Here is a 25,283-nt window from a genome sequence, read left to right as displayed (position 1 = left end):
TCAGGGGGTCGGTCTGGGGGCTTGGCAGGCTGGTCAGGGGGTCGGTCTGGAGGCTTGGCAGGCGGATCCGGGGGTCGGTCTCGGGGCTTGGCAGGCGGGTCAGGGGGTCGGTCTCGGGGCTTGGCAGGCGGGTCAGGGGGTCGGTCTCGGGGCTTGGCAGGTGGGTCAGAGGGTCGGTCTGGGGGCTTGGCAGGCTGGTCAGGGGGTCGGTCTGGGACTGCGGCAGGCTGGTCAGGGGGTCGGTCTGGGACTGCGGCAGGCTGGTCAGGGGGTCGGTCTGGGACTGCGGCAGGCTGGTCAGGGGGTCGGTCTGGGACTGCGGCAGGCTGGTCAGGGGGTCGGTCTGGGGGCTTGGCAGACTGGTCCGGGGGTCGGTCTGGGACTGCGGCAGACTGGCCCGGGGGTCGGTCTGGGGGCTTGGCAGGCTGGTCAGGGGGTCGGTCTGGGGGCTTGGCAGACTGGTCAGGGGGTCGGTCTGGGACTGCGGCAGACTGGTCAGGGGGTCGGTCTGGGACTGCGGCAGACTGGTCAGGGGGTCGGTCTGGGACTGCGGCAGGCTGGTCAGGGGGTCGGTCTGGGACTGCGGCAGGCTGGTCAGGGGGTCGGTCTGGGACTGCGGCAGACTGGTCAGGGGGTCGGTCTGGGACTGCGGCAGGCTGGTCAGGGGGTCGGTCTGGGACTGCGGCAGGCTGGTCAGGGGGTCGGTCTGGGACTGCGGCAGGCTGGTCAGGGGGTCGGTCTGGGACTGCGGCAGGCTGGTCAGGGGGTCGGTCTGGGGGCTTGGCAGACTGGTCCGGGGGTCGGTCTGGGACTGCGGCAGACTGGCCCGGGGGTCGGTCTGGGGGCTTGGCAGGCTGGTCAGGGGGTCGGTCTGGGGGCTTGGCAGACTGGTCAGGGGGTCGGTCTGGGACTGCGGCAGACTGGTCAGGGGGTCGGTCTGGGACTGCGGCAGACTGGTCAGGGGGTCGGTCTGGGACTGCGGCAGGCTGGTCAGGGGGTCGGTCTGGGACTGCGGCAGGCTGGTCAGGGGGTCGGTCTGGGACTGCGGCAGACTGGTCAGGGGGTCGGTCTGGGACTGCGGCAGACTGGTCAGGGGGTCGGTCTGGGACTGCGGCAGACTGGTCAGGGGGTCGGTCTGGGACTGCGGCAGGCTGGTCAGGGGGTCGGTCTGGGACTGCGGCAGGCTGGTCAGGGGGTCGGTCTGGGACTGCGGCAGGCTGGTCAGGGGGTCGGTCTGGGACTGCGGCAGGCTGGTCAGGGGGTCGGTCTGGGACTGCGGCAGGCTGGTCAGGGGGTCGGTCTGGGACTGCGGCAGATCCATCCAGGATCGCCTCAGGAAGGGGAACAGAGACCACCTCCAGAACAGAGACCGGCGGGACCGCCTCCGGAACCGAGGGCTGCGGGACCGCCTCAGGAACAAGAGTCGGGGCTGACAGGAGGCGGGGAGCCGGAGTCGGGGCTGACAGGAGGCGGGGAGCCGGAGTCGGGGCTGACAGGAGGCGGGGAGCCGGAACCGGGGCAGACAGGAGGCGGGGGGCCGGAACCGGGGCAGACAGGATGCGGGGGGCCGGAACCGGGGCAGACAGGATGCGGGGGGCCGGAACCGGGGCAGACAGGATGCGGGGGGCCGGAACCGGGGCAGACAGGATGCGGGGGGCCGGAACCGGGGCAGACAGGATGCGGGGGCCGGAACCGGGGCAGACAGGATGCGGGGGGCCGGAACCGGGGCAGACAGGATGCGGGGGGCCGGAACCGGGGCAGACAGGATGCGGGGGGCCGGAACCGGGGCAGACAGGATTCGGGGGGCCGGAAGCGGGGCAGACAGGATTCGGGGGGCCGGAACCGGGGCAGACAGGATGCGGGGGGCCGGAACCGGGGCAGACAGGATGCGGGGAGCTGGAGCAGGAGCAGACAGGATGCGGGGAGCTGGAGCTGGAACAGGAGCCGGAGCAGGAGCTGGAACAGGAGCCGGAGCAGCAGCTGGAACAGGAGCCGGAGCAGCAGCTGGAACAGGAGCCGGAGCAGGAGCAAGCTGGGGCTGGCGCTGACGCCGTCGTCGTTGCCTGCCCTGAAGGCTCCTGGGCCCACCCAGAGCCAGGCGTGTTCACCAAAAAGGGGGAAGGGACTGGGGTGGGTCTGGGACCACCTCGGGAACAGCAACAGGCCGGAACTGGGGCCATGTCCCCGTCCCCTTCACCGTACGGTGGTAGAACTCCACTCGGTCCCCATAAAAAAAATCCCACAAATCCTCTTCCTTACGTGGTAGGTCCATGTTGGCTGGGTTCAGTCTTGGCCAGATTGTACTGTCACGGCTCAGACAGGACAGAGAACCCAAATGCACAACACCAGGCAGGATCAGAGTCCAAGAGGCTTTAATCTTTGTCAAAAGGCAGGCAGGGGTCAAACCGGGTAGTCAGGCAGATCAGGCAAACAAAACCAAAAACGGACAGGCAAAAATCCATACCCCAAGAATCAGGCAGGCTCAAAGACAGGCAGGCAGGCAGAAACAAAACAGGATATGCAGGCTGGAAAGCGAGGCAAAAACACACGACAATCTGGCAAACTAGAAGGTGGAAAAAGGCCGGTATATGAGGGAACTGCTGATGAGGGAAACCAGGTGTGGAGCTGGGTGGGGAAGCACAGGTGAAGGGAATGAGTGGATCTCTGGCTGATTAGGGTGGCAGGATCTGGAAAAACAGGGGAGTGAGTAAAACTAAAAAACTACACTGGGAAACCATGACAGCTGCAATCTTTCCTGCACGCTTCAGGATCCTGGAGGCGTGCAGGTCCTGCAGAGATGGTATGAAGAGAGGACAAGGCCAGTCGATGTTCTTTCGGGGACAAAAGACCCTTGAAGATGCATAAACTTGTACAATTGAGTTAGAATAAGCAGTGCAGACTAATAACATGTGGCACTGCTTGATTCCACCTGTCTGTATTCATGTGTGTTGGATACCTGCAGACTTCCAGCCTGCAGTGCCCCCTCTGACCACCTCAGTGTCTGCTGTCCAAATCTGTTTATAAAGTCATCCCTGTAGTACAACTGTTATATCTGTGTCTCTGCTTTGTCTGTTCTTCATTCTCTCTCACTGATCTCCCTTTTCCTCCTCTGCTCAGGTGCCATTTGGCAGGAGGGACCCCCTTATGATCCAGGTCCTGCTCAAGGTTTCTTCCCACTTTTCTTGCCACTGGCTTAAGGTTTTCTCCCTCTAGTGAAGTTTTTACCTGGCATTTTTCATGTAATAATTGCTCAGGGGTCATGTTCTGGGTCTCTAAAAAGCACCTAGAGACAACTTGTGTTGTAATGGACACTATATAAGTAAAATTGAATTGAAATGAAAACTACAAATGGATAATTCTCTGCATTCTTTCCTGAAAAATTACCGGACCCTTCAGAAGCTGTAACAAACACAAATTAAAAACCTTTCAAAGCAGATTTCCAAAGATACTGCATTTGGAAACAATGCTATTACTCTGGAGAACAAGATTAAATTCAATCAAATTATTTTGTCCACATTTATTTGTGTAAATACTAAAAACAACACTAACAATAAGCGGGAATCAATATTTTGTACCTCATTCTGCTTCCAAAGGGTGCTATCTTAAAGGTATTGTGACATGAAAAACACATTTTTCTTGATTTTTTGTGTTTTGTTGGGTGTCTTGACATCAATTACACCCAAAAAACAACAAACTTTTAACATTCAGTGTATTGTGTGCTTTCTGGGATTTTCCGCATAACTATGCAAAAACGGCGCATCTGGTTTGGTGGTGGGCCGTGACGTCAAGGCCCGCTAAATCACCGCCCCCTCCACCCAGCTCCCTGCCTCCTCTCCTATCCAGCGCACCATAAAGGCAGATTTATGGTTCTGCATTACACCGACACAGAACCTACGGCGTAGGGTTACGCTGCGACGCGCACCGTACGCTGAACCCTACGGCGTAGGCTCTGCGTCGATTTAACGCGGAACCATAAATCAGGCTTAACACGGAGCTGTTTAGAGCCTCTTTTGTTCTCATCACCGGGAGGACAACTGCTAAGAAGACCCGCGGCCACTGACTGGACTTAAGATAAGGGGACACTGCTGCTTGCATGCCTTTATTTTTATGATTGTTTGTTGTGGTTCGCCCTGCTGCTTTTCCGTGCATGCTTCGCCTGTCGCTCCCGGCTTAACTCTCCGATGCCGCTGTGAGCGTATGGTTGGGTTGGAGGAGGTTTGGAGGAGGAGCGGCGCAATGATTGACAGGAAAGGGGGAAAAGGAAGCGTTTTTCACGGCGCAAAAAAACACTGTCATAAAAAGCACCTTCATAACCAATAACTGCCTGAAATGACCTTATCTAGAATTATTTGACCACTTTTCACCCCTTATTATGATAGGGTTTACACTATCAAAAATATAATGATGCACAAAACCATTTTTTGTTCGTTTGTTTTTCAAGCAGACTGTAAATATGTTTAGTTCTGCTACAAAGTTGGACATTTTAGTGAACTCCAGAAACTGCAATTTTCTTATTTCCTCTTTAGCTTCAACCCAGAAGTTGGAATGTTGGTGTTTGGATCCAACCTGGAAAGTCTGAATGATCTGTTTCTAACATCCTGGTACCAGACACTGCAGGACTCCCTCAGATGGTTCTGTTCAGATCCTGACTGGTTGGAGGTCTTTTAGGACCACGAGGAGCTGCTTGATAACCCAGAAACTGAACGAGTGGCTGTGATGTTCTGGCTGATCAGTTTAAGTTTCAAACTCAGAAACTTTCTATGCAATGGAAAAAATAAAACAGATAACACACTGTTTGGTGTTGAATTTGAAGACGTCTTTATTTACAAATCTTTGATCATTACGAGTAAAAATATTATAAACTTGATGTCAAACTGACAAAAATAACAAATTGTAACTTCAGACTCTGTGTCCTGCAGGAACATGTAATTCAACAGCTGTTGTCAAGTTTCCTTGTATATTTATGTTTTTTCCTCTGTTCCTGAAATACACTTTTCATTTTGTTTATATCTTTTCTTATGGTTTTGGGAAAATGAAGCAAGAGGACAAATGTTTATGTAAATGTAGCAGAATAAAGACAATTATTTTAACTGATAACTTTTCATTCCTCACACATTAATTAAAAAACACAAGTGAAGTAAGGCTGCATTTATACTTATTTACAATCATTATATTTTATTCCAGCATTATCAAGTTCTCCTGTAGTTCTGATGACAGCTTCACTACCCTGTACACATGATGAAGTTCAGAATAACCACATTTATAAATGACACATCAAACACAATAAATGAAAGTGACCAAATGTTATCTGAAGCTAATCAGGATTCAACAATGAAATCTTGTATTTTCTTCTCACAGATCCAGTTTTTCTTGTAAGTGTGAAGTAAATATGTTAATTTCCCTTCATTAGTACAACACACTGCAGCATATTCATAATGGTTGTACTGATGTTGAGACCATTCTGCATCCCAGAACCTGTGAAGTATTAAAACAACATGTTCAACTAAGATGAAAATCAAGATTATTTTCATTTTCTGATAAAACTGACATCTTTAATTGTTTTACGCAAATGTTCACTTTTTAAAGATCACAATTAACTTTTGGTCTGATTTCAGATGTTGGGTGAGGTCTTCATTAAATACTCCAACATGGTATCTATGGTAATCCATTCATTTATTCCAGTGAAAGCAGCTCAGTCTGCACATCTTCCACAAATCTCTTCTCTCCTGCTGATCTGCTTCCTGGTTTTTCATCTCCCTGCACATGCTCATTAGTGTCTCTGTTCCCATCCACACTCAGCTCTTCTGAAGACGTCCTACTGTGAATCCTCTCAGACACCAGAAACACTGTCAAGGTTTTCAGTCTCTAAATGTTCATGTTTCATTGGTGAGAAAGGAGTCATAGTTGAGCTGTTGTTTTACCAGTTTGTGCAGCAGTTTTACAGACAAAACATTGAAACGGTTGTCCGTTGATGTTGGTTGAACCAGTTAGTCTGCAGGAAAACTTTGTGGTGAAGCTGCTCTTTTATGTCATCCCAGGTTCTAATGTTCACATTCACGTGTTTCATGTTTAATGTTGTTAAAGTCACCAAAGAGGAAAAGACTTGAATTCTGTCGTTCTGCTGTTGTTCTGACGGGTCAGAAATACAGAACACAAACTAAATACACTATTTAAAAACTGTTGAGAACGAAGTCTTGAAGTCTCTTTCATCAGACTTCTTGAGTTTTTATGAAATAAATTAATCGCAGACTGCAGATGAAGAGTTCACACAGGCTGTTCATTCAAATAAATGTGTTTCAGAAATAATGATGATACAGTTTTTAACATGTTCTGCTGTTTTACCTGTTAACAATTTGAAACAATGACTTTGATGAAATTGTAAAAGAAACACTGTCTTACGATATTTTCAGTGGTGATCCGTCCACCCATTTCCATTCAAGTTCCTCTTTCCTAGTCGACCATTCAGCTTTCAGACCAATCCAGGAGGTTTCATTTGGGTACAGTCGTCCCACAAAATCCTAAATGACGAGACAAAAGTAGTTTCTGCAGTAATTAATCTGCATATCTGTCTCAGTATCCTGATGATTGTGTTTGAAAACAATATAAATTATTTAAAAACACATTTATAACTGAAATCCATCAGGATGGAGACAGAAACAGCACACAGACTGACAGCAGGTGGAGAACACAAGTAACAGAAAACTGCAGTAACATCAAATACACTGACATGAAACACCCACCTGCTCCTCTTTGCTGCTTATGATCACCAGATCAGCTCCTCTTTTCTCACACTCCCTCCTGCTCTCAGACCAAGTTTTACTCTCAGTGAATTTTTTGTAAAAACTGGATCCAAATCTTCTCCATCCATCAGGACACTCTCCTTCATATAAGATATCAGACAGACAAGTTTTTAGAAAGATTTCATGTCACTGAACATCACATTTATGAGTGTTCTTTCAATATTCAGAAATCTCCTTCAGGTGTCACTTTTACCTTTCAGGTTATTTAAAAAAAACAAAACATTTTAGCATACCTTATCTGTCTTATTTATTTTTGATTAAGGAAGTTACGGGGGCTGAAGTTCAAGTTTATTTATTAGGGCCCGAGCACTTACAATGCGAAGGCCCTATTGTATCTGTAGGAATTTTTTATTCTTTCTTTATCCTTCTGACGAAAGGAGGGCCTTTTTGCCCCACTAAACGTGCCCCAAATTGATTGGTCGATATGTGATAGTTCCGATTTTCTGCAATAACTTTTGAATGCTTTGACATAAAGACTCGTGGGTGGTGTCATCCGCTAAATGTCCAGGCCTGAAGACATCTAAATGCGAGTCATACAAGCGCTTCCACTGCAGCACGCCTGAACGTGCACAAGGGTTGCGAGGGCCTGTTCATCGCTGCTTGCAGCTTTAATTCTTTATTCTTTATTCTTTATCCTTCTGACGAAAGGAGGGGCTTTTTGCCCCCCTAAACGTGCCCCAAAAGTCAAGCCAAGCCTGGCGAAAAATTTGATTTTTAATGGTTTGCATTAATGGGCATGGCAAAATGGCTCAACAGCGCCCCCTAGGAAACTTCGTGCCTCAAGCCATGCACGAAAATCGGTACACACCTGTATCATGTCGGAACTTAAAGAAAAGTCTCTTGGCGCCATGGCCGAAACCCAACAGGAAGTCGGCCATTTTGAATTAATCATGTAATTTTGGCGCAATTTATGCCATTCCTTCGGCCGCTTCAGAGCCCGAACCGTGACGTGCACCCAGGTATGTTATACATCAAAATGTGCGGTCGATCCTGTGACGATGCGCATTACTTTTTTCAGTCAAAAGCGTTACTGTGGCGACGCTAGACGCCAAAAAGCGCGCCCACCCTTCATCTGATTGGTCCAGACAGAAAAAACTTTGTGCCTCAAGCCCCACAATACGGTTTGACGTACATGCACGAAAATCGCTACACACTTGTATCATGTCGCAACTTAAAGAAAAGTCTCTGGGCGCCATGGCCGAAACCATACAGCTGAGAGAAGTCAGCCATTTTGAACATTTTTAATTAATCGCGTAATTTTGGCGCAATTTATGCCATTCCTTCGGCAGTTAATACGGCCCGAACCGTAAAGTGCACCCAGGTGTGTTATACATCAAAATATGCGTCTCCCTCCTGCAATGACGAGCATTACTTTTCTCTTTCAAAAGTGTTACCATGGCGAGGCTAGACGCCAAACAGCGCGCCCCCCCTTCATCTGAATGGTCCATATTTGATAGTTCCCCAAAAGTCACCAAATTTTGCACGCAAGCCAGGCCTGGCGATAAATTTCATATTTCATGGTTTGCATTAATGGGCGTGGCCTAATGACTCAACAGCGCCCCCTAGGAAACTTCGTGCCTCAAGCCCCACAATACGGTTTGATGTACATGCACGAAAATCGGTACACACCTGTATCATGTCGCAACTTAAAGAAAAGTCTCGTGGCACCATGGCTGAAACCAAACAGGAAGTCGGCCATTTTCAATTAATCGTGTAATTTTGGCGCAATTTATGCCATTCCTTCGGCAGTTAATGCGGCCCGAACTGTAACGTGCACCTGTATTATACATCAAAATGTACGTCTCCATCTTGCGACGATGTGCATTACTTTTCTCAGTCAAAAGCGTTACCATGGCGACGATGGACGCCAAAAAGCACGCCCCCGCTTCATCTGATTGGTCCATTTTTCATAGTTCCTACTTTCTGCCATAACTTTTCAATGGTTTGATATAAAGAGTCGTGGGTGGTGTCATCGGACTCGGTATCCTGTCCTATCCAGTCCTTGACCATAATTGGTGCAAATTAGCCCACGCTCCTTATTCTGATTGGTTGTCCCTATTTTCTGCTAAAACTTTTGAATGGTTTGACATAGAAAAACGTGGGTGGTGTCATCGGACTCGGTATTGAGTCCTTGACCTTCATTGGCCTGAATTAGCCCAGCCCCTTCTTCTGATTGGTTGTCCTTATTTTCTGCTATAACTTTTGAATGGTTTGACATAGAGAGCCGTGGGTGGTGTCATCGGACTCGGTTTTGAGTCCTTGACCGTAATTAGTGAAATTTAGCCCCGCACCTTCTTCTGATTGGTTGTCCCTATTTTCTGCTATAACTCTAATGGTTTGACAGAGAGTCGTGGGTGGTGTCATCGGACTCGGTTTTGAGTCCTTGACCTTCATTAGCCTGAATTAGCCTCGCCCCATATTCTGATTGGTTGACCCTATTTTTTGTTATAACTTTTGAATGATTTGACATAAATAGTCGTGGGTGGTGTCATCGGACTCGGTTTTGAGTCCTTGACCTTCATTGGTGCAAGTTGTCCCGCCCCTTCTTCTGATTGGTCGATAATTCATAGTTCCTATTCTCAGCCATAACTTTTGAATGGTTTGACATTTCATAGTTTAATTTCATAGTTCCCTATTGTCCCTATTTTCTGCTATAACTTTTGAATGGTTTGACATAGAGAGCCGTGGGTGGTGTCATCGGACTCGGTTTTGAGTCCTTGACCTTCATTGGTGCAAATTAGTCCCGCCCCTTCTTCTGATTGGTCGATATTTCGTAGTTCCTATTTTCTGCCATAACCTTTGAATGGTTTGACTTAAAGACTCGTGGGTGGTGTCATCGGACATAGTTTTGAGTCCTTGACCTTAATTGGTGCAAATTAATTTGGTATTAAATCTTTCTTACCATCAAGTTCATTTTTGAGCTGATTAAGAGTGTTGATCAGTTGGTTGTGTTTGACTTGCGGCTTACTGTAACTGGTATTTAGTTGGTCGTGTTCCCTCTGGAGCTGGTTGTTGTCCAAAGGGATACCTGGTAAGAAGTATAACATCAAAACATACTCTGAAAAATGAAAATGTATTTCATCCTCTGTATATTAAATATCTGATAACATTTGTGCTGGTCTTTGTCATATCTGGTTAGAAGTATAACATGAAAACGTACAAGGCTGGTAAAACATAAAATACATGAACAGGAACTGGTCAAGCAGATAATCTGTTGAAAAAAATGACTGTCAAACTGTCAGAGCTGGCTCAGCTCTCCGACAAACAAAACGCAGGAAGCTGTCATCCGGCTCAGGAACGTCGTCGGACTCCTGCGCCCCACTGCAGGAGTCCACCGCGAGTGCAGGACACACGTCACCCACGACACACTCCCCACCCCTTGAGCGCTGATAATAAGGCTTCAATAGGTTCATTTGGTACAGCTGAGACGACCTCCTTCTACCTGGGGTAACAACCCGATAGTTAATATCCAAGACATTTTCAGACACAGTGTATGGACCTGTGAACTTAGCCTGAAATGGTGACGTGACAAGTGGCATCAGGGTGAGGACTTGGTCCCCCGGACTGAACTCCTGGCCCACCACGGTACGGTCATACTGCATCTTCATTTTCATCTGAGCCTGCCCCAGCTTCTCACGCGCTAACAGACCTGCCCGAAACAACCTGTGCCGAAAGCCATTAACAAAATCAATCAGGTTCCAGGGCGCCTCAGTAGGAACCAACCCACCCTTTAGCGCAGTCAACGGCCCGCGAACCAAGTACCCAAAGACTAATTAATTCAGACTAAAGCCCATGCTCTCCTGCACGGCCAACATCAACCACGGGAGACCATCCTCCCAGTCCCAGTCCAGCTCCGTACAGTATGCACGCAGCAAGGACCTAAGCGTCTGATGGAAGCGCTCAAGCGCGCCTTGACTCTGTGCATGATATGGACTGATTGAGTGGACTGATTGTGGTTCACTCCCAGCATCTTTAGCACCTGTGCAAACATATGGGAGAAAAAATTAGAGCCCTTATCACTCTGTACGACTTTGGGTATCCCAAACACTGAAATAAACTGTAATAGTGCCTTAACCACAGCCCTTATTGTAATGGAGCGAAGCGGATACGCCGCCGGGTAGCGCATACGTTGACACATTACAGTTAACAAATACTTACAACCCGACCTGGCACTGGGCAACGGCCCCACACAGTCTACAATGAGATACACAAAAGGGTCACCCACCACAGGAATAGGCTGCAACGGCGCCGGCTTTACACGCTGATTGGGTTTCCCCGTCAGCTGACACACATGATATGTTTTAATATACGCCACATCCTTCTTGACCAGAAAAAGTGTTTGAGCACATACAGATACGTCTAAGAGCCCAGATATACTTGCTGTTGGTGCTCGCATTCGTGTCCGTTTGTATGCACCACCAACTGCAACGTTGCTCGCGTAGTACGCCAGGAGAGTGCGTCGTACCAGCGGTAACCGATAGGGGGCAGTAAGCAGAGGAACAGTTGGAAAAGTGATCAAATATTTAGTAGTAGCGGTAGTAGCAGCAGTAGTAGCAGTAACAGATTAGAACAAAGAACAAGTTAACATGACAACATTGGATGAAGAGTAGATTATAACATTGCTTTGGTTGCGATCTCAGTAAAGGAACCTCCGCCAGCGACCTCCACGTCGTCACTTGTGGCCAGCTGGTATCTGACCGGGACCAGCGCCACTCGTGGGCAGAGTGAGAACTGCAGGTCGTGTACGCGTTCAGTGTCTTTTTGAGAACGTGCACGTCGACGCGTCAAATGAACGCAGGATAGGCGTGGCGGCCATGATGTGTACGCATTCTGAACTGCAAGTATATCTGGGGCTTTACGCATTCCAAAATGACCACACTCATCATAGGCAGTTCTCAAAACCTGGGCACGAAAATCCTGAGGCACCACCACCGGAAACACAGGCGCCCCCACAACATTTTCAACACAAGACAACCACCGAATACGCCTCCTGCGCCTTACCTGTGAGCACACACTGCAACAGTAGGACTTTATCCCCTTCTGCCCGCTGCCTGGTCTCCGACACATGCTCAAACAACGTAAAAAAAGTGTCGGGATCTCGCTCGTTAAACTTAGGCACAAGGCGCAGACAAGCAGTCAGGCCTCTGCCCTCACGCTCAGCCACAGATGCCAACTCATTTGACCCGCCAAACGGCCTACTATCGCGATCCACCACTCTCAGCTTTGTTCACACCAACTGCTGTGCTCCTAGTTCTAACTGCAACAACTCTTTCTGTTGCTCAAACGAGAACACTGCAGACTTTGACCTCACTGCAGCCGTGGCCACCACCTCAGCAGCAGGCTCATGCTGGAACACACCCTTCTCAAACAACGTCAACAACACAAACATTTTTAACTCATCTTTAAGCATTCCCTCCTGCAACACAATACCCTAATGCTCAGCAATTTCAAGCAACTGATCCTTCCTACACAAGTCCAAAAACAACGCAGAAGGCGCCTCGTAAAAAGCGGACAACTCCATAGTCACCGGGAGACAGATCCACACTAATGGGTGCACAACGAGCAAGCAATGCCCCCCAGAGTGTTCCCCCTACCTGCCTAACCCAGGATCTGGTTAACCTCAGCCCTGGGGCCTCATGTACTAAGAGTGCGTGGATTTCAACGTGAATCCGTGCGTGGAATTAACAAGACCGCAAAAATTCATATGTACAAAGCTGTGCGTACGCCCAAATCCACGCAGGTTTCTCTGTACATCCCAATCAGCGTGGATTTGAGCGCACATGCGGGAGCACAACACTCCGCCTTGTCTCCTCCCTCAAATATATGTTTGAATATGATATGAAGATAATTATCCATTAAAAAACGCTCATCCTAACAAGAAAATGCTCTGAGCTGGAATAAATAATTCATTTTGGGGCATTTAGGGGTGTCGGACTCCAGTCCTCGAGGGCCGGTGTCCCTGCAGGTTTTAGATGTTTCCCTGCTTCATTGCACCATGATACAAGTGACTGTGTCATCAACAGAAGTGTCCAGACTTTGATGACAAGTTGGTGACAATGATTAATTAGAATCAGGTGTGTTAAAGCAGGGAAACATCTAAAACATGCAGGACACCGGCCCTTCTGAGATTCAGTTTGACACCTACATTATGCTGTTCTTTGCTTTGCGTTGCGTTCCGTGAAGAGTTGTGGTTTTATTATGATCGTACAGGTTTGTGAATGTTTATGGGCAGCGTTAGTGCATCATTACACCCTGCTTTTCTTGTTTGTAATTTAAGAACCGACACCAGAATTTTTGGTGGATGAAAAACGGCTCCTCGTTCTGCTTTATTGTCATGCATATTATATACTAACGGATTAAGACCAATGTACACGTTTATTGAGTCTTACACATTATGGATGTCCGCGATCACCACTCTCATAAGTATAACAATGTGAACAAAATACATTTATATTTAAAACATGAAGCATTACAATCTGATTCCTCTGCTGCCGAAATAAAGACAATTTGTGCCGACGGGATTATCGAGGTGCAAACGTGAGAAATAAAGAGCAAGGTTGCTGTAACTCGGAGTGTTGCATCCGCAGGAGGAGAGACAGGTGTCGTGCCAAAAAGTGATTGCCTGCCAGAATCTGATTTCTCCCCTGAAAATGGGTCTTTTTACCTGCCAAAAATTGATTGAAGGCCAAATACAGTTAATGAAAGGTTGTTTCTGCCTAAATATGACTTGATCTCATTCTTGAGCTTCATAATCTGAAATCTGACGGTTTAGCGCTATCGCTCAACGGGCTGCTGTGCGTGCTCCCGTGGCCACAAATCAGAAGAAATAAGATTCTGGCAGACAATCACTTTTTGGCACAACACCGGTTTTTGCTTCAAAATTAATTTTAATGTATTTCTGTCCAGACACAGTTATGGGATGTTTAGGGTCTGGCTTTTATCTCCAGTAGTCCTCCCATACGGTCGTCATGGTGACAGACAGATGTCCGACCTGCAGCTCCAGCTGAAGCATCATGTTGGTCTGAACCGGAGCAGCTGGTCCAGTTCAGGGCAGAGATCCAGAAGGATCCTCTTGGTACCTGAACCAGCTGATGGTTAGTCCTGGACCAGCAGATCAGTTTGGTGCCTGAGGACTCGCTCCTGATCCTGCCATCAGCAGGTTCCTCTAACGGAGCCAAAGCTCCATCAGGATTTGCGGGTTCCATCGTTGAGCTCCTTTAGTTGTTTGTTCAGATCATGTGGTTGATTGTGAGATTGTTGCAGCTCCACTCTTGTGTAATTTATCTGGTGATGTGGGGACTGTCGTGTCCTTCACTTGGTCGTGAATTTATTGTTGACGTTAAGTTTCCTCATATTCTGCACTTCACTGCATCACCAGTGAGTGTCGCCAACGGACCAAACCTCAGAAAAGTGCGTGAACCAGCCTTAATCTGTGAGTGAAGGACCGCAGCTTTCTACGTTCACGTCATTCTTTGTACATCCAACCGTGAGCGTTGAAAGTGGCGTACGCACGTTTTTTGTGCGCCGCACTCTTAGTACATAAGGCCCCTGGTCTTCATGTGGTTCTGCAGCGGGCACAAAACCAGCGAGATCACCACAGGCGAGCCCACGGAGTGCTCCCGAGATGGTTGGCAACCAACACTAACTGCTCCCCACAGCACTAGGGAAAAAGAAAACCGACACAATCTCAAAAGGAGAGTGCCCTGAAGCCTAACGGGAACCTCCAGAAAATGCGCACCTACAGCGTATCACCTACTCTTGACCGGTGAGTGAAACTCTTCTTAAACTACCATATTTAACCAAACAGGATATAACCGAGACGAGCACCCATTTGTCAGAGCTGGCTCAGCTCTCCGACAAACAAAAGTAAGTAATGAGTAACAAATATTTATTTAACCTTTGTCTGGTGTTAGCTTTCTGTTACCATCTCCGATGTTAACGGGTCGGTTTTGACCCGTGTTTTAAATCATCTCTAAAATACACTAAAAGCAATTATCCATAATCCAATTTGTTTCTCATCTCTTGGTTACATTGTTAGGCTTCCTTATCCATCAAAATATTGGTTTTAATATTTTTGGTGTGGGAACTCTGGGCCTTTTTTTGTCAGTATAGCCCTGGATTTCAAATTAAAAAACTGGTAAAATGAGCCTCAAGAGAATCATATGAATAAAAGAAAGGTTGTTGTGTTACATGGCTATTACTGAGGGGTATTAGAACACGTCTCTTAAATACATTTGTTTCATTTATTTTTTCATTTTAATATTATTAACTATAGTAACATCTATGGTGTTATGGGTCAATTTCGACCCATATACATTTACCTCAAGGAAATGGAACAAAAGTATTTTTTCAGCAATAGAACTTTAAAAAATTGTCACAAGTGATATTGTGACCCTGCAGGCCAGTAGTCAAATCAAGAACCACACGTTTTCCTTGGTTCTTCTCAGGGATGCCACTCGCAGCTTTGCCTGTGTAAATCTGTAGCTGTTTTTGGCATCGCAGGCTGCCCAGATTTTTATGCCGTACTTCCCTGGCTTACTGGGTATGTATTGCCGGAAGGGGCATCTTTCTGGGAAAGGGAGAAGATGTTCATCCACTGTCACCTCTGGTCCTGGGTTGAACATCAGTGGAAGGAGCTTCACCCATTTCTCCCTGACATCCCTGATGGGAGCAAGCTTGTCAGATCTTGCTCTGGTATCCCTTTTGTCAAATCTGAGGACTCGTGATATCATTCGAAAGGTCGGAAGTGATATTGTTGCCCAGAAAATATTTCTGCCTGTCGATGCATCCCAGAGATCAGTGGATTCATTGCAGGATCTGTACACTCCAGCAAGAAGAAGGACACCAATATAAGCATCCAGGCATTCCTCATCCATGTCTTTCCACATATCGCCATGGACTTTTTTCCCCTTCAAGATTTGTCATAGCAATTATGACTCTTTTTATTGACAATGGCATAAATAAAACAGGTTTTGATATCGCTGACTCTTGTCACAGCAAACCTTGTGATTCCAGGGGTCTTTTTGATGACATTTTCAGCAGCTGCCCTGCCATGTACATCGTGAGGTACTGAGCTCCAAAGTATCTTTCCATTTTTGGACTTGAATTTTTCAGCAGGAGAAGCTTCAGCACCAGTGACCTCCTCGTCAGACTCACCAGATGTATCAGTATCTTCTGGATGATACTCCACATCGTCTTCCTCCTCAGAATCCTGCTCCTCTGCATCACTACGCTGCTCATTGTTGTCTCTATCATTTTCACCAAAAATATAGTCCAGAACTTGGCTTACTGTAAATCTTCTTCTCATCTTTGCATGCTGCAAACTGGAGATGTGCACTCTGCAAGTGAAATGAGTGAATTGACCCTACATGGCTGGACACGCCCGACTTTATTTGCTTTTGTTTATGTGCAGGTAAACTGGGAAACAAAAATCCAAAATGAGAATCCATTGAAGCTCACATGACTGGGAGAGGAGCTGGCTGTCTGACAGTGCACTTATGATTTCAGTTCTGGCTCTAATTATTGCTTTATAAGCATAATTTTATAACCGGGTCGAAACCGACCCTAACCCCACAAAGGTAACAATTTCAACCAGAGCATTTTATAATTTAGTGACAACATTTTTTTTGATATTATTTTGTTGAAATAAAGGTTCCTGACAAAGTCAAAAAGCCTTGATGCAATAAACTGATTTTTGTGGTAGTTTTATGAATTTAAAACCTAAGAACGGGTCGGTGGCGACCCTAACACCAGACGAAGGTTAAGAAAGGTAAATCAACTAAGAGTAAAAGCAACTAAGGTTAACAGCAACAACAGCAAGGTGGAACCACAGGTCAGCTCCAGCGTCAAGCTGGGAATGAGACGTAGAGAGGCAAAGCAGCCGAGCGACAGAGAGGCAAAGCAGCCGAGTGGTAGAGAGGCAAAGCAGCAGCAGCAGTGCAGAGAGTGCACAGGTGGAAACCTCGGATATTTAACGGACATAGGCCCGCCCACTCAGCCGCACACACCTGGGCCTATTGAAGCAATCCAACCTGTAACAGAGAGGGGAGAGAGAGAACAAGACACCATACACAAAGAACCCTCCACACACTTGGGTTGGTACATCAGGACACTTTCCTTCATATGAGATATCAGACAGACAAGTGTTTTAGAAAGATTTCATGTCACTGAGCATCACATTTACTGTATGAGTGTTCTTTCAATATTCAGAAATCTCCTTCAGGTGTCACTTTTATCTTTCAGGTTATATTAAAAAAAAATTTTAGCTCTATCTTTCTGTCTTATTTATTTTTGATTAAGGTACACTTATAGAAATAAGAAGTTATGGGGGCTAACGCTGAAGTTCAAGTTTATTTATTAGGTATTAAATCTTTCTTACCATCAAGTTCATTTTTGAGCTGATTATAATTGTTGTTCAGTTGGTTGTATTTGACTTGCAGCTGACTGTAACTGGTATTTAGTTGGTCGTGTTCCCTCTGCAGCTGGTTGTGTTCCAAAGGGATACCTGGTAAGAAGTATAACATCAAAACATACTCTGAAAAATGAAAATGTATTTCATCCTGTGTAGATTAAATATCTGATAACATATGTGGTGGTTGAGGAGCAGGTGGTAGAGAGACTGGATGGTGTAAGGGTGGTAAAACAAAATAAATTAAATAAATTAAAGCTGTAAGCAGCGATGAACGGGCCCTCGCACTCATGGCCACATTCCTAGGTCAATAATACTATAAATAGAGCCTTTGCTGTTCACATAAAACTCAACTTAACATCATAAGCATATCAGAAATGACACCATCAACGAGTATCTATGTCAAACCATTCAAAAGTTATGGCAGAAAATAGGAACTATGAAATATCGACCAATCAGAAGAAGTGGCGGAGCCAATTTACACCAATGAAGGTTAAGGACTCTAAACCAAATCCAATGACACCACCCACGACTCTTTATGTCAAATCATTCAAAAGTTATGGCAGAAAATAGGAACTATCAAATAACAACCAATCAGAAGAAGGGGCGTGGCTAATTTGCACCAATTATGGTCAAGGACTCAATACCGAGTCAGATGACACCACCCACGAGTGTTTATGTCAAACCATTCAAAAGTTATGGCAGAAAGTACGAACTAGGAAAGTAGTAGAAAGTAGGAACTATCAAATATGGACCAACCAGATGAAGGGGGGTGCGCTTTTTGGCGTCTATCGTCGCCTCGGTAACGCTTTTGACTGAGAAAAGTAATGCCCATCGCCGCAGGATCGAGACGAACATTTTGATGTATAACACACCTGGGTGCACATTACGGTTCGGGCGAAGAAGCGGCTGAAGAAATGGCATAAATTGCGCCAACATTACACGATAAATTCAAAATGGCCGACTTCCTGTTCGGTTTCGGCCATGGCGCCAGGAGACTTTTCTTTAAGTTGTGCCATGATACAGGTGTGTACTGATTTTCGTGCATGTACGTCAAACTGTATTGGGGGGCTTGAGGCACAAAGTTTTCTAGGGGGCGCCATTAGGCAACGCCCATTAATGCAAACCATTAAATATCAAATTCTTCGCCAGGCCTGGCTTACATGCAAAATTTGGTGACTTTTGGGGCACGTTTATGGGGGCAAAAAGGCCCTCATTTTGTCGGAAAAATAAAAACGAGAAAAAAAAAAGAGAAAAATTCCTACGGATACAATAGGGCCTTCGCACTGTAAGTGCTTGGGCCCTAATTAACAAGAACTGGTCAAACAGATAATCTGTTGAAAAAAAAATTAATAGAATACAAAAAACAAACACAGATGTGAACTATTATTCATTACTGAAATACAGAAATGAGACTAAATGTAAAAAATAAATATGAAACATGTATATAACAGAAATAACAGTAAAACTGTAACCCAGCGTTCCCAAATCCAGGTCTCCGAGGCCCACAGCCCTGCATGACATGTTCAAGTGAACACGTCATTAACAGGATTGTAGTTATATGTTTTTATTCAACAAGCAGTGCGCGGTAATGTCAGTAAATCTTACTTGCTGAGGAAATTATTAGGAACTGAAATTGTATGACCGATCATTTTTATCCCTGGGATGTAAAGGTGTTTGTTTGTACACACACACACACACACACATATATATATATATATATATATATATATATATATATATATATATATATATATATATATATATATATATATACTGCATATACTTTGTACATACATACATACACACATACATACATACATACATACATACATACACACACACACACACACAAACACACACACACACACACACACACACACACACACACACACACACACACACATACATACATACATACATACATACATACATACATACATACATACATACATACATACATACATACATACATACATACATACATACATACATACATACATACATACATACATACATACATACAGTGTTGTATGTGAGAATTTCCACTTGATCTGTCTCTCAAGGCAAACTGGTTCAAGTGGAAGGATCAGATCAGATGTATTGTGGTTTGTCTGACTCTGATTGTTATTTTAAGATCAGCAGCTCGATGTACGTCCCCCAGACAAGCGGTACTGCAGCTGCTGCTTGGAGCCAGGTAGGAAGGGCGGTTTAGTTATAAGTGTCACACTCTGAATTGTTGTGGTGAGTGAGCTTACCACCGTGTCCACTCACCTATAGACCGAGTTCACTCACCTCGCTGTCACACCACCTCATCAGCTTCATGTGCAACACCTATTTAGTACGAGCTGTAGCTCCTCACTGCTCATCAGCCAGAGACCATTTCAGCTGCACTGAGGCCTCATGTGCGCTCAGTTTGTCTTTGCCCCATGCACTACTTTCCAGCACCCATTTGAAGATTCATGGCTTGGTTTAGATTCCAGATTGCCCCTGATCATGTCTTGTTGTCTTTGCCCCGACCTTCTGCCGGGCCCACAATAAGGGCCAAATCCACAAAAGGATTGCACGGCTTTTGCAGCCGCTAAAACAATGAGACAAAAAGAGAGCGTCTAATTCACAAACATTTTACCTCTGCACATCAGACAGGCCTCCTCACTGTCTGCTTTTAAAACTGACCTCGAAACCCACTTTTACTCATTGGCTTTTAACCCAGTATGAGACCTCGCTCTGTTTTTAGTGGTTTTATGTAATTTTATTCGTTTATTTAATTGTTTTTATTTTCTTTTGCTATTGATTGTTTGTCCTCTTATGTACAGCACTTTGTTTCAGCTCTGGTTGTTTTAAAGCGCTTTATAAATAAAGTTGAGTTGAGTTTGAGTTGAGTTGAGACATCTCATCCATCTCAGAGCGGTACAAAAACTCTGCAGATGTATGTTGTTGTTTTACTGTTCAGGAACAATACTTATAAATGGTCCAAGACTAATGACAGATAACATGTACTGTAATGAAAACAATGATCTCTGACCCTAACATGTAACTCTTAAAGCATTTGTCCACAGAACTGTCCCACATGTAAGTAGAAAACCCCCAGTAGTTCTTGGGTTGGTTTACTGTCAAACAACCTACAGCAGTTTCTCTACTTTGTTACCAAAATGCATCATGTATTTTTTGAGGTGCAGCATAAATGAGCAGGATGAACAGGACGGCAACCAAAACTAAAACCACCGTGTACAACATTCACGTTTTTACGAGCTCAAAACACCAGCATGAAAAAAAGGGTGCAAGATGATCAATGTGGTTAAATGTTTAGCTCCTACATGATGATCTATGAACTACCTCGGTACGCCTCAGTCACTTATTTCCATTGTTCATTTGATTCAGTCAAAGAAACTCTGCAAGCTACAGAGCTGAACAGAGAAAAGAGACCACCGATCTGCCCTTTTACCACTTTTGTTTAATTTTTTTCCCGCCTGATGGTTTGAGTGTCTCCCAATGGCTTGGCAAGTGCAACAATTTTTTTATAATCTTTTTCTTCTTTAAGAAGACTAAGAATTAATAAGAGAAAGTGAAGTGCTCTGTAACTGTTAGTAAATATATGTGTGCAGACAAGGTAAAAAAAAAGGTAAAAAAAAAAAAAAAGAAAAAAAAAAAAAAAAAAAAAAAGTAAATATAAGTGCATCACATCAAAGTAAGGACCAAACACAAAGCAGAAGCTTCAGTGGTTTTTAAGAGCTCAAAATACCAGCGTGAAAAAAAAGGGTGTCCGATGATGAAGTTAATTTAACTGGTAAAACCTCCACACTGACAGTACATAACTCCTTTTTAACCTTCTCTAAATGTTTCAAACTGCTTCAATCTGGTTCTCATTCATCCTTCTACACATGGAGTTTCTTATAAAATGTTCATTTGATGTATCTTGTCAAATCGTGTTGTTTGTCTAGAAAGATTCAAGTTCAAAGTTCAAGAAAAGCCCTGCAGAGAGTGGTGGATGCTGCAGCCAAAGTCACCGGCACTTCCCTCACATCCATCGAGGTCATCGCACACAGTCGTTGCCTATCAAGGGCAAACAAAATCCTGGCGGATCCCACCCATCCTGACCATGGACAGTTCACCCTCCTGCTCTCAGGCAGAAGGTTTCTGAGCGACAGATGCAGAACGGCCAGGGTCCATGACAGTTTTTTCCCCCACTCCATAAGACTTTTAAATAAACAGAATCCATTCCCTGTCTTCCCTCGACAATGACTGTCTACAGTACTGCACGCAGCGTTAGCGTTCCTTATCTTTTAGTGTTTAGAGTTTTTACTGTTTTAATTGTTTATATTGCTTGCTTTGAGCCAGTGGCAACGAAATTCCGTTCCACTTGTACTTAGACTTTTGGAATGACAATAAAGTGAACCTTGAACCTTGAAGTCTGATGTTAAACATGTGATCTGCTGCAATGTGGTAAAATCTTTAGATCCTACATGATGATCTATGAACTACCTCGGTACACCTCAGTCACTTATTGCCATCATTACTTTGATTCAGTCAAAGAAACTCTGAAAGCTACAGAGCTGAACAGAGACCATTGATTTGTCCTTTTTGCACTTTTATTCCAGTTTTCTCCGCCTGATATTTTGAGTGTCTCCCAATGGCCTGGCAAGTGCTACTTGTATTTGCTACTTGGGCCACAGTCCTATGTGAACAGGGGAGGCCTTAATTTCAACTTTAAAGGCCCTGACACACAAAGCCGATAATCGGCCGTCGGCCGTCGTTGAGCGTCGGTGCGCGTCTGTCGGCATAGTTTCCCCGGTGTGTCCCGCACGTCGCCACAGGTCGGCCGCCCGTCGGCCGCCCGTCAGGACCTTTTCAGCCGATTCGACATGTCGTCGGGACGTCGGTCACCAGCTCACTCTGTGATTGGCTGTTCCCAGAATTTCCCAGAATGCTTTTCGTTGTCATTTGCAGACTGAATTAAAAAAAAAACAAAAAACATGGCGGACATTTCTTATGAATAAAATCAATATTTTGAGTTAGTTTCTGCATAAAAATGTGTTTTGATTACATTTCTAGCGAGAAATAAATATTTTACTTTCATAATTGTCTTTTCAAACCGCGCCAGAATAAAGGCTGATTTATGGTTCTGCGTTACACCAACGCAAAGCCTACGGCATAGGTTACATGGCAATGCGCGCCGTACCCTACACCGTAGGCTCTGCGTCGATTTAACGCGGAACCATAAACCAGCCCCCGGGCCGGCAGGCAGAAATCCAGAAATTTTTCGGAGCAAATTTCTTAACAGGCGGAGCTACAACTGTTAGATTTAATCTATTAAACCAACATTTATCTTCCTAAATGATTTATTTCAGCCAGCCATTTATTTTAATTCTCCACAGAGCTGCAGGTGGTTGTGCCGTCTGTTTTGTATTGCACTTGTGTTTCTCAATAAAGCTTTGAAAAAAAAAGCGCTGTCCTCCTCCTTGAGCCCCTGAATACAGACTACCGCTGCCTGCTGGTATGGAGGGGAATTACCTCTCACGCATGCGCAGAATGTACGTGCTAGTCAGGCCATCGGGTGTCTTCTTTGCAGTGTGTTCAAGAGCCCAACCCAGCCCGACACAGGCGACGCGAGCCGACACAGCAGTCGGCAGAGAGCGGGGGAAGTCGGGTTGGTGTGTCAGGGCCTTAAGGCCCAGCTCTGCGGCCTCATTCTGAGACCAGCCATTATTTTCTTACAGCTGACCGCATGGCTGAAACAAAGGGACCTCCATAATGACTCAAAGCCCTAGCAGGATTTGCATTTACGGCCCTTCAGTGATAAGGAATAGCCCCCTCATTGGGCATGGACCTCAAACCGCAGGGGGGGCTGCAGTCGCTGCCTGGGCCCAGCAAGCTCATCCCTCTCTCTCCCTCTCTTTTCTCTTTTCTCTTTTCTTTCTCTCTTTGCTCCCAGGGTCTCTTCTACCTCGGACCTGTCCAGGGTCCCATGGAGTTCTCTGTGAGCTATGAAGAAGGCCACAGCTCCTATTTTAGCATGAAGAGCTACTAGCTATGGGCCGTCCTCCTCCATTATCGTGACCGAAGAAGCGTCTGGCAACCATAGTCTGGAGCGCTGCAGCGAGTGACCCAAGAATGTTCCAAGCCCCAGATGAGCCGAACAAGGGACCCTTGCATGCCTCGACCTGGAGCGAAGGAGGCCCAGCTGCAGTGCCCATGCATTCCCCTCATGAGAGAGAGATGCTCTTTATCAGGATCACCAGTCTAGTGGCTACAGAGGTGGGCTTGGGTCTGGAGGACCCAGGTTCAAGCCCCAGAATGGCAACCTTGGGCCCCTGAGCAAGGCCCTATCCCTCAGATATAAGTCGCTTTGGATAATAGTATCTGCTGAATGACATTAGTAGTAGTAGTAGGTGGTGCCCCGTTTTGATTAATTCATTTTGATAAGTAATCTAATTTATTGATTATTAATAATTATCGAAAGACAATTATTACTAACACTTTAATAACTGAACCAGCACCCCCATTGTGGCACAACAAGGGTCCATGGGAAACTTCATAATCTAATTGCTTCAGATTCAAACTGAAATTTCTAATGGATAAGAAATTAAACAAAAGCAGCTAAAAAGCTTGTCACGGCATCAACAATCTTTGGTCTTGGTCTTGTCTCAGTCTCGGGTCTCTCGGTCTCGCCAGGTCTCGGAGTCGGATAATTGAGATGCCGTTGCACACCAAGGTGAATCTGGTGATCAGCAGTTTTTCCTCTGGTTAATGTCCAGTTTTGTGAAATATTTGTATTTTGCATTTGATTTAATGTTTTGGTGCATCTGCATATGTGTTTGTATTTAATTACAGTTTTTTGTTTATAACAGCCTTGTTTGAATAAATATACGGCATCATCAGCTTTTGAATAATATTTGCATATTGTTGTGATTCATTAAGCATTAGGTCTATTCCAGTGATGCTGATATACGGTGTAATCTGGCTACTATAATGGTAAATAATGTAATTTCCAGGTGATAATTGTATCTTTAATATTTAAAATTCATGTTTCATCTACAAATTAAGTACAATTTAAATGTGTAACATTTACTATTCATTAGACTTTTCTGAGATGGAGGGGGGTGTTGGAGGCTGGTTATTCTAGATGACTTTGGGACTAGTTAGTAGTCATTGCAATCCTTAAAAGCACTTGAGTCAATCCTCAAATAGTGTAAAAATAGCGGTAGTGCAGTCGCCACGCATATTTGATCTTAGCTAATTCATGAAAACATCAATACAGAGTTTAATAGAGAGTTCAACATAAGACATCCACTTCTCTGTGTTATTGTGCTGCAGTTGAATACAACCTCATATAGACAGGATGGTGCTGATGTTCTACAACTCACGCAAGATGATGAAATAACTAGGTTTGTTTTTGGTCTCGGTCTTGAGCTGAACTGGTCATGGTCTTGATTCTCTCTGGTCTTGGTCGTGTCTTGGTCTCGGTTTAGTTGGTCTTGACTACAAGTCTAATCAGACATATTAAGATACAAATACTCACAGCGTATGATGAGTCCAACCAGAACAAGGAGATAAAACACTCCCAGGAACACGTTGAAAACTCTGAAACTGTTTCTTTTCACAGCTGGGAGGTTCTTCTGGTTGTTATTTTCTACAAAAGCAAAAAACAGAGAATCCACCAATAAGCTCTTATGAAGCGTTGTCTTGTTATTAAACTAATGTAGAACATCTGTCATTTTAAATCACATTAGCAAGTAATACAAACTTTTTAAATAAGTGTTTAAATACTTTTGCTCACGTTGTAGTTACAGAAACTGAAATGGATGATGATGTCATCTTTTAATGGTAATGACTGATAATGGTTTATGTTTTAAACCAAATCACCAGAAACTACCTTTTAGCATCAACGTTACTGAGACAAGTTCATGAGTAACTGCTTACCAGTTTGTTGTAAGTCTGGAACAGAGTATGGGTTTTCTTCGTCCAACATCTGTATTTCACATTGATCTTGATCTCTTCCATATTCATGAACCCTTCTGCTAAATTTTACTCCCAAATCTGGTGCAGTTTGAATTTCTGTTGACATCTTGAGAGGC

The 25,283-nt window shown here is 45.1% G+C and overlaps 1 protein-coding gene across 1 annotated transcript; it reads right to left on the bottom strand.

Moving 5' to 3' along the window:
• Positions 1 to 4,818: 4,818 nt before the first annotated feature.
• LOC133461293 (C-type lectin domain family 17, member A-like) lies at positions 4,819 to 25,283 on the bottom strand. Its single transcript, XM_061742153.1, has 7 exons — positions 25,129 to 25,283; positions 24,728 to 24,838; positions 17,179 to 17,304; positions 9,769 to 9,828; positions 6,741 to 6,880; positions 6,400 to 6,518; positions 4,819 to 5,475 (listed from the first exon to the last, which is right to left on the bottom strand). The coding sequence occupies exons 1-7, from the start codon at positions 25,271 to 25,273 to the stop codon at positions 5,319 to 5,321; spliced, it is 858 nt and encodes a 285-aa protein (XP_061598137.1). The 5' UTR covers positions 25,274 to 25,283; the 3' UTR covers positions 4,819 to 5,318.

Source organism: Cololabis saira, chromosome 15 (genome assembly GCF_033807715.1).
Source record: "Cololabis saira isolate AMF1-May2022 chromosome 15, fColSai1.1, whole genome shotgun sequence".
NCBI lineage: Eukaryota > Metazoa > Chordata > Actinopteri > Beloniformes > Belonidae > Cololabis > Cololabis saira.
This window is presented reverse-complemented; position numbering and strand designations above follow the sequence as displayed.

What these genes read in the sequence shown, in the direction of transcription:
- LOC133461293 (XM_061742153.1), bottom strand. Translation starts at nt 25,273, where the DNA reads ATGTCAACAGAAATTCAAACTGCACCAGATTTGGGAGTAAAATTTAGC. An exon ending in GGTTGGACTCATCATACGCT is followed by an intron (nt 17,305 to 24,727) that starts GTGAGTATTTGT and finishes ACTTCTTACCAG; the next exon opens with GTATCCCTTTGGAACACAAC. An exon ending in CCAACTAAATACCAGTTACA is followed by an intron (nt 6,881 to 9,768) that starts GTAAGCCGCAAG and finishes TCTTATATGAAG; the next exon opens with GAGAGTGTCCTGATGGATGG.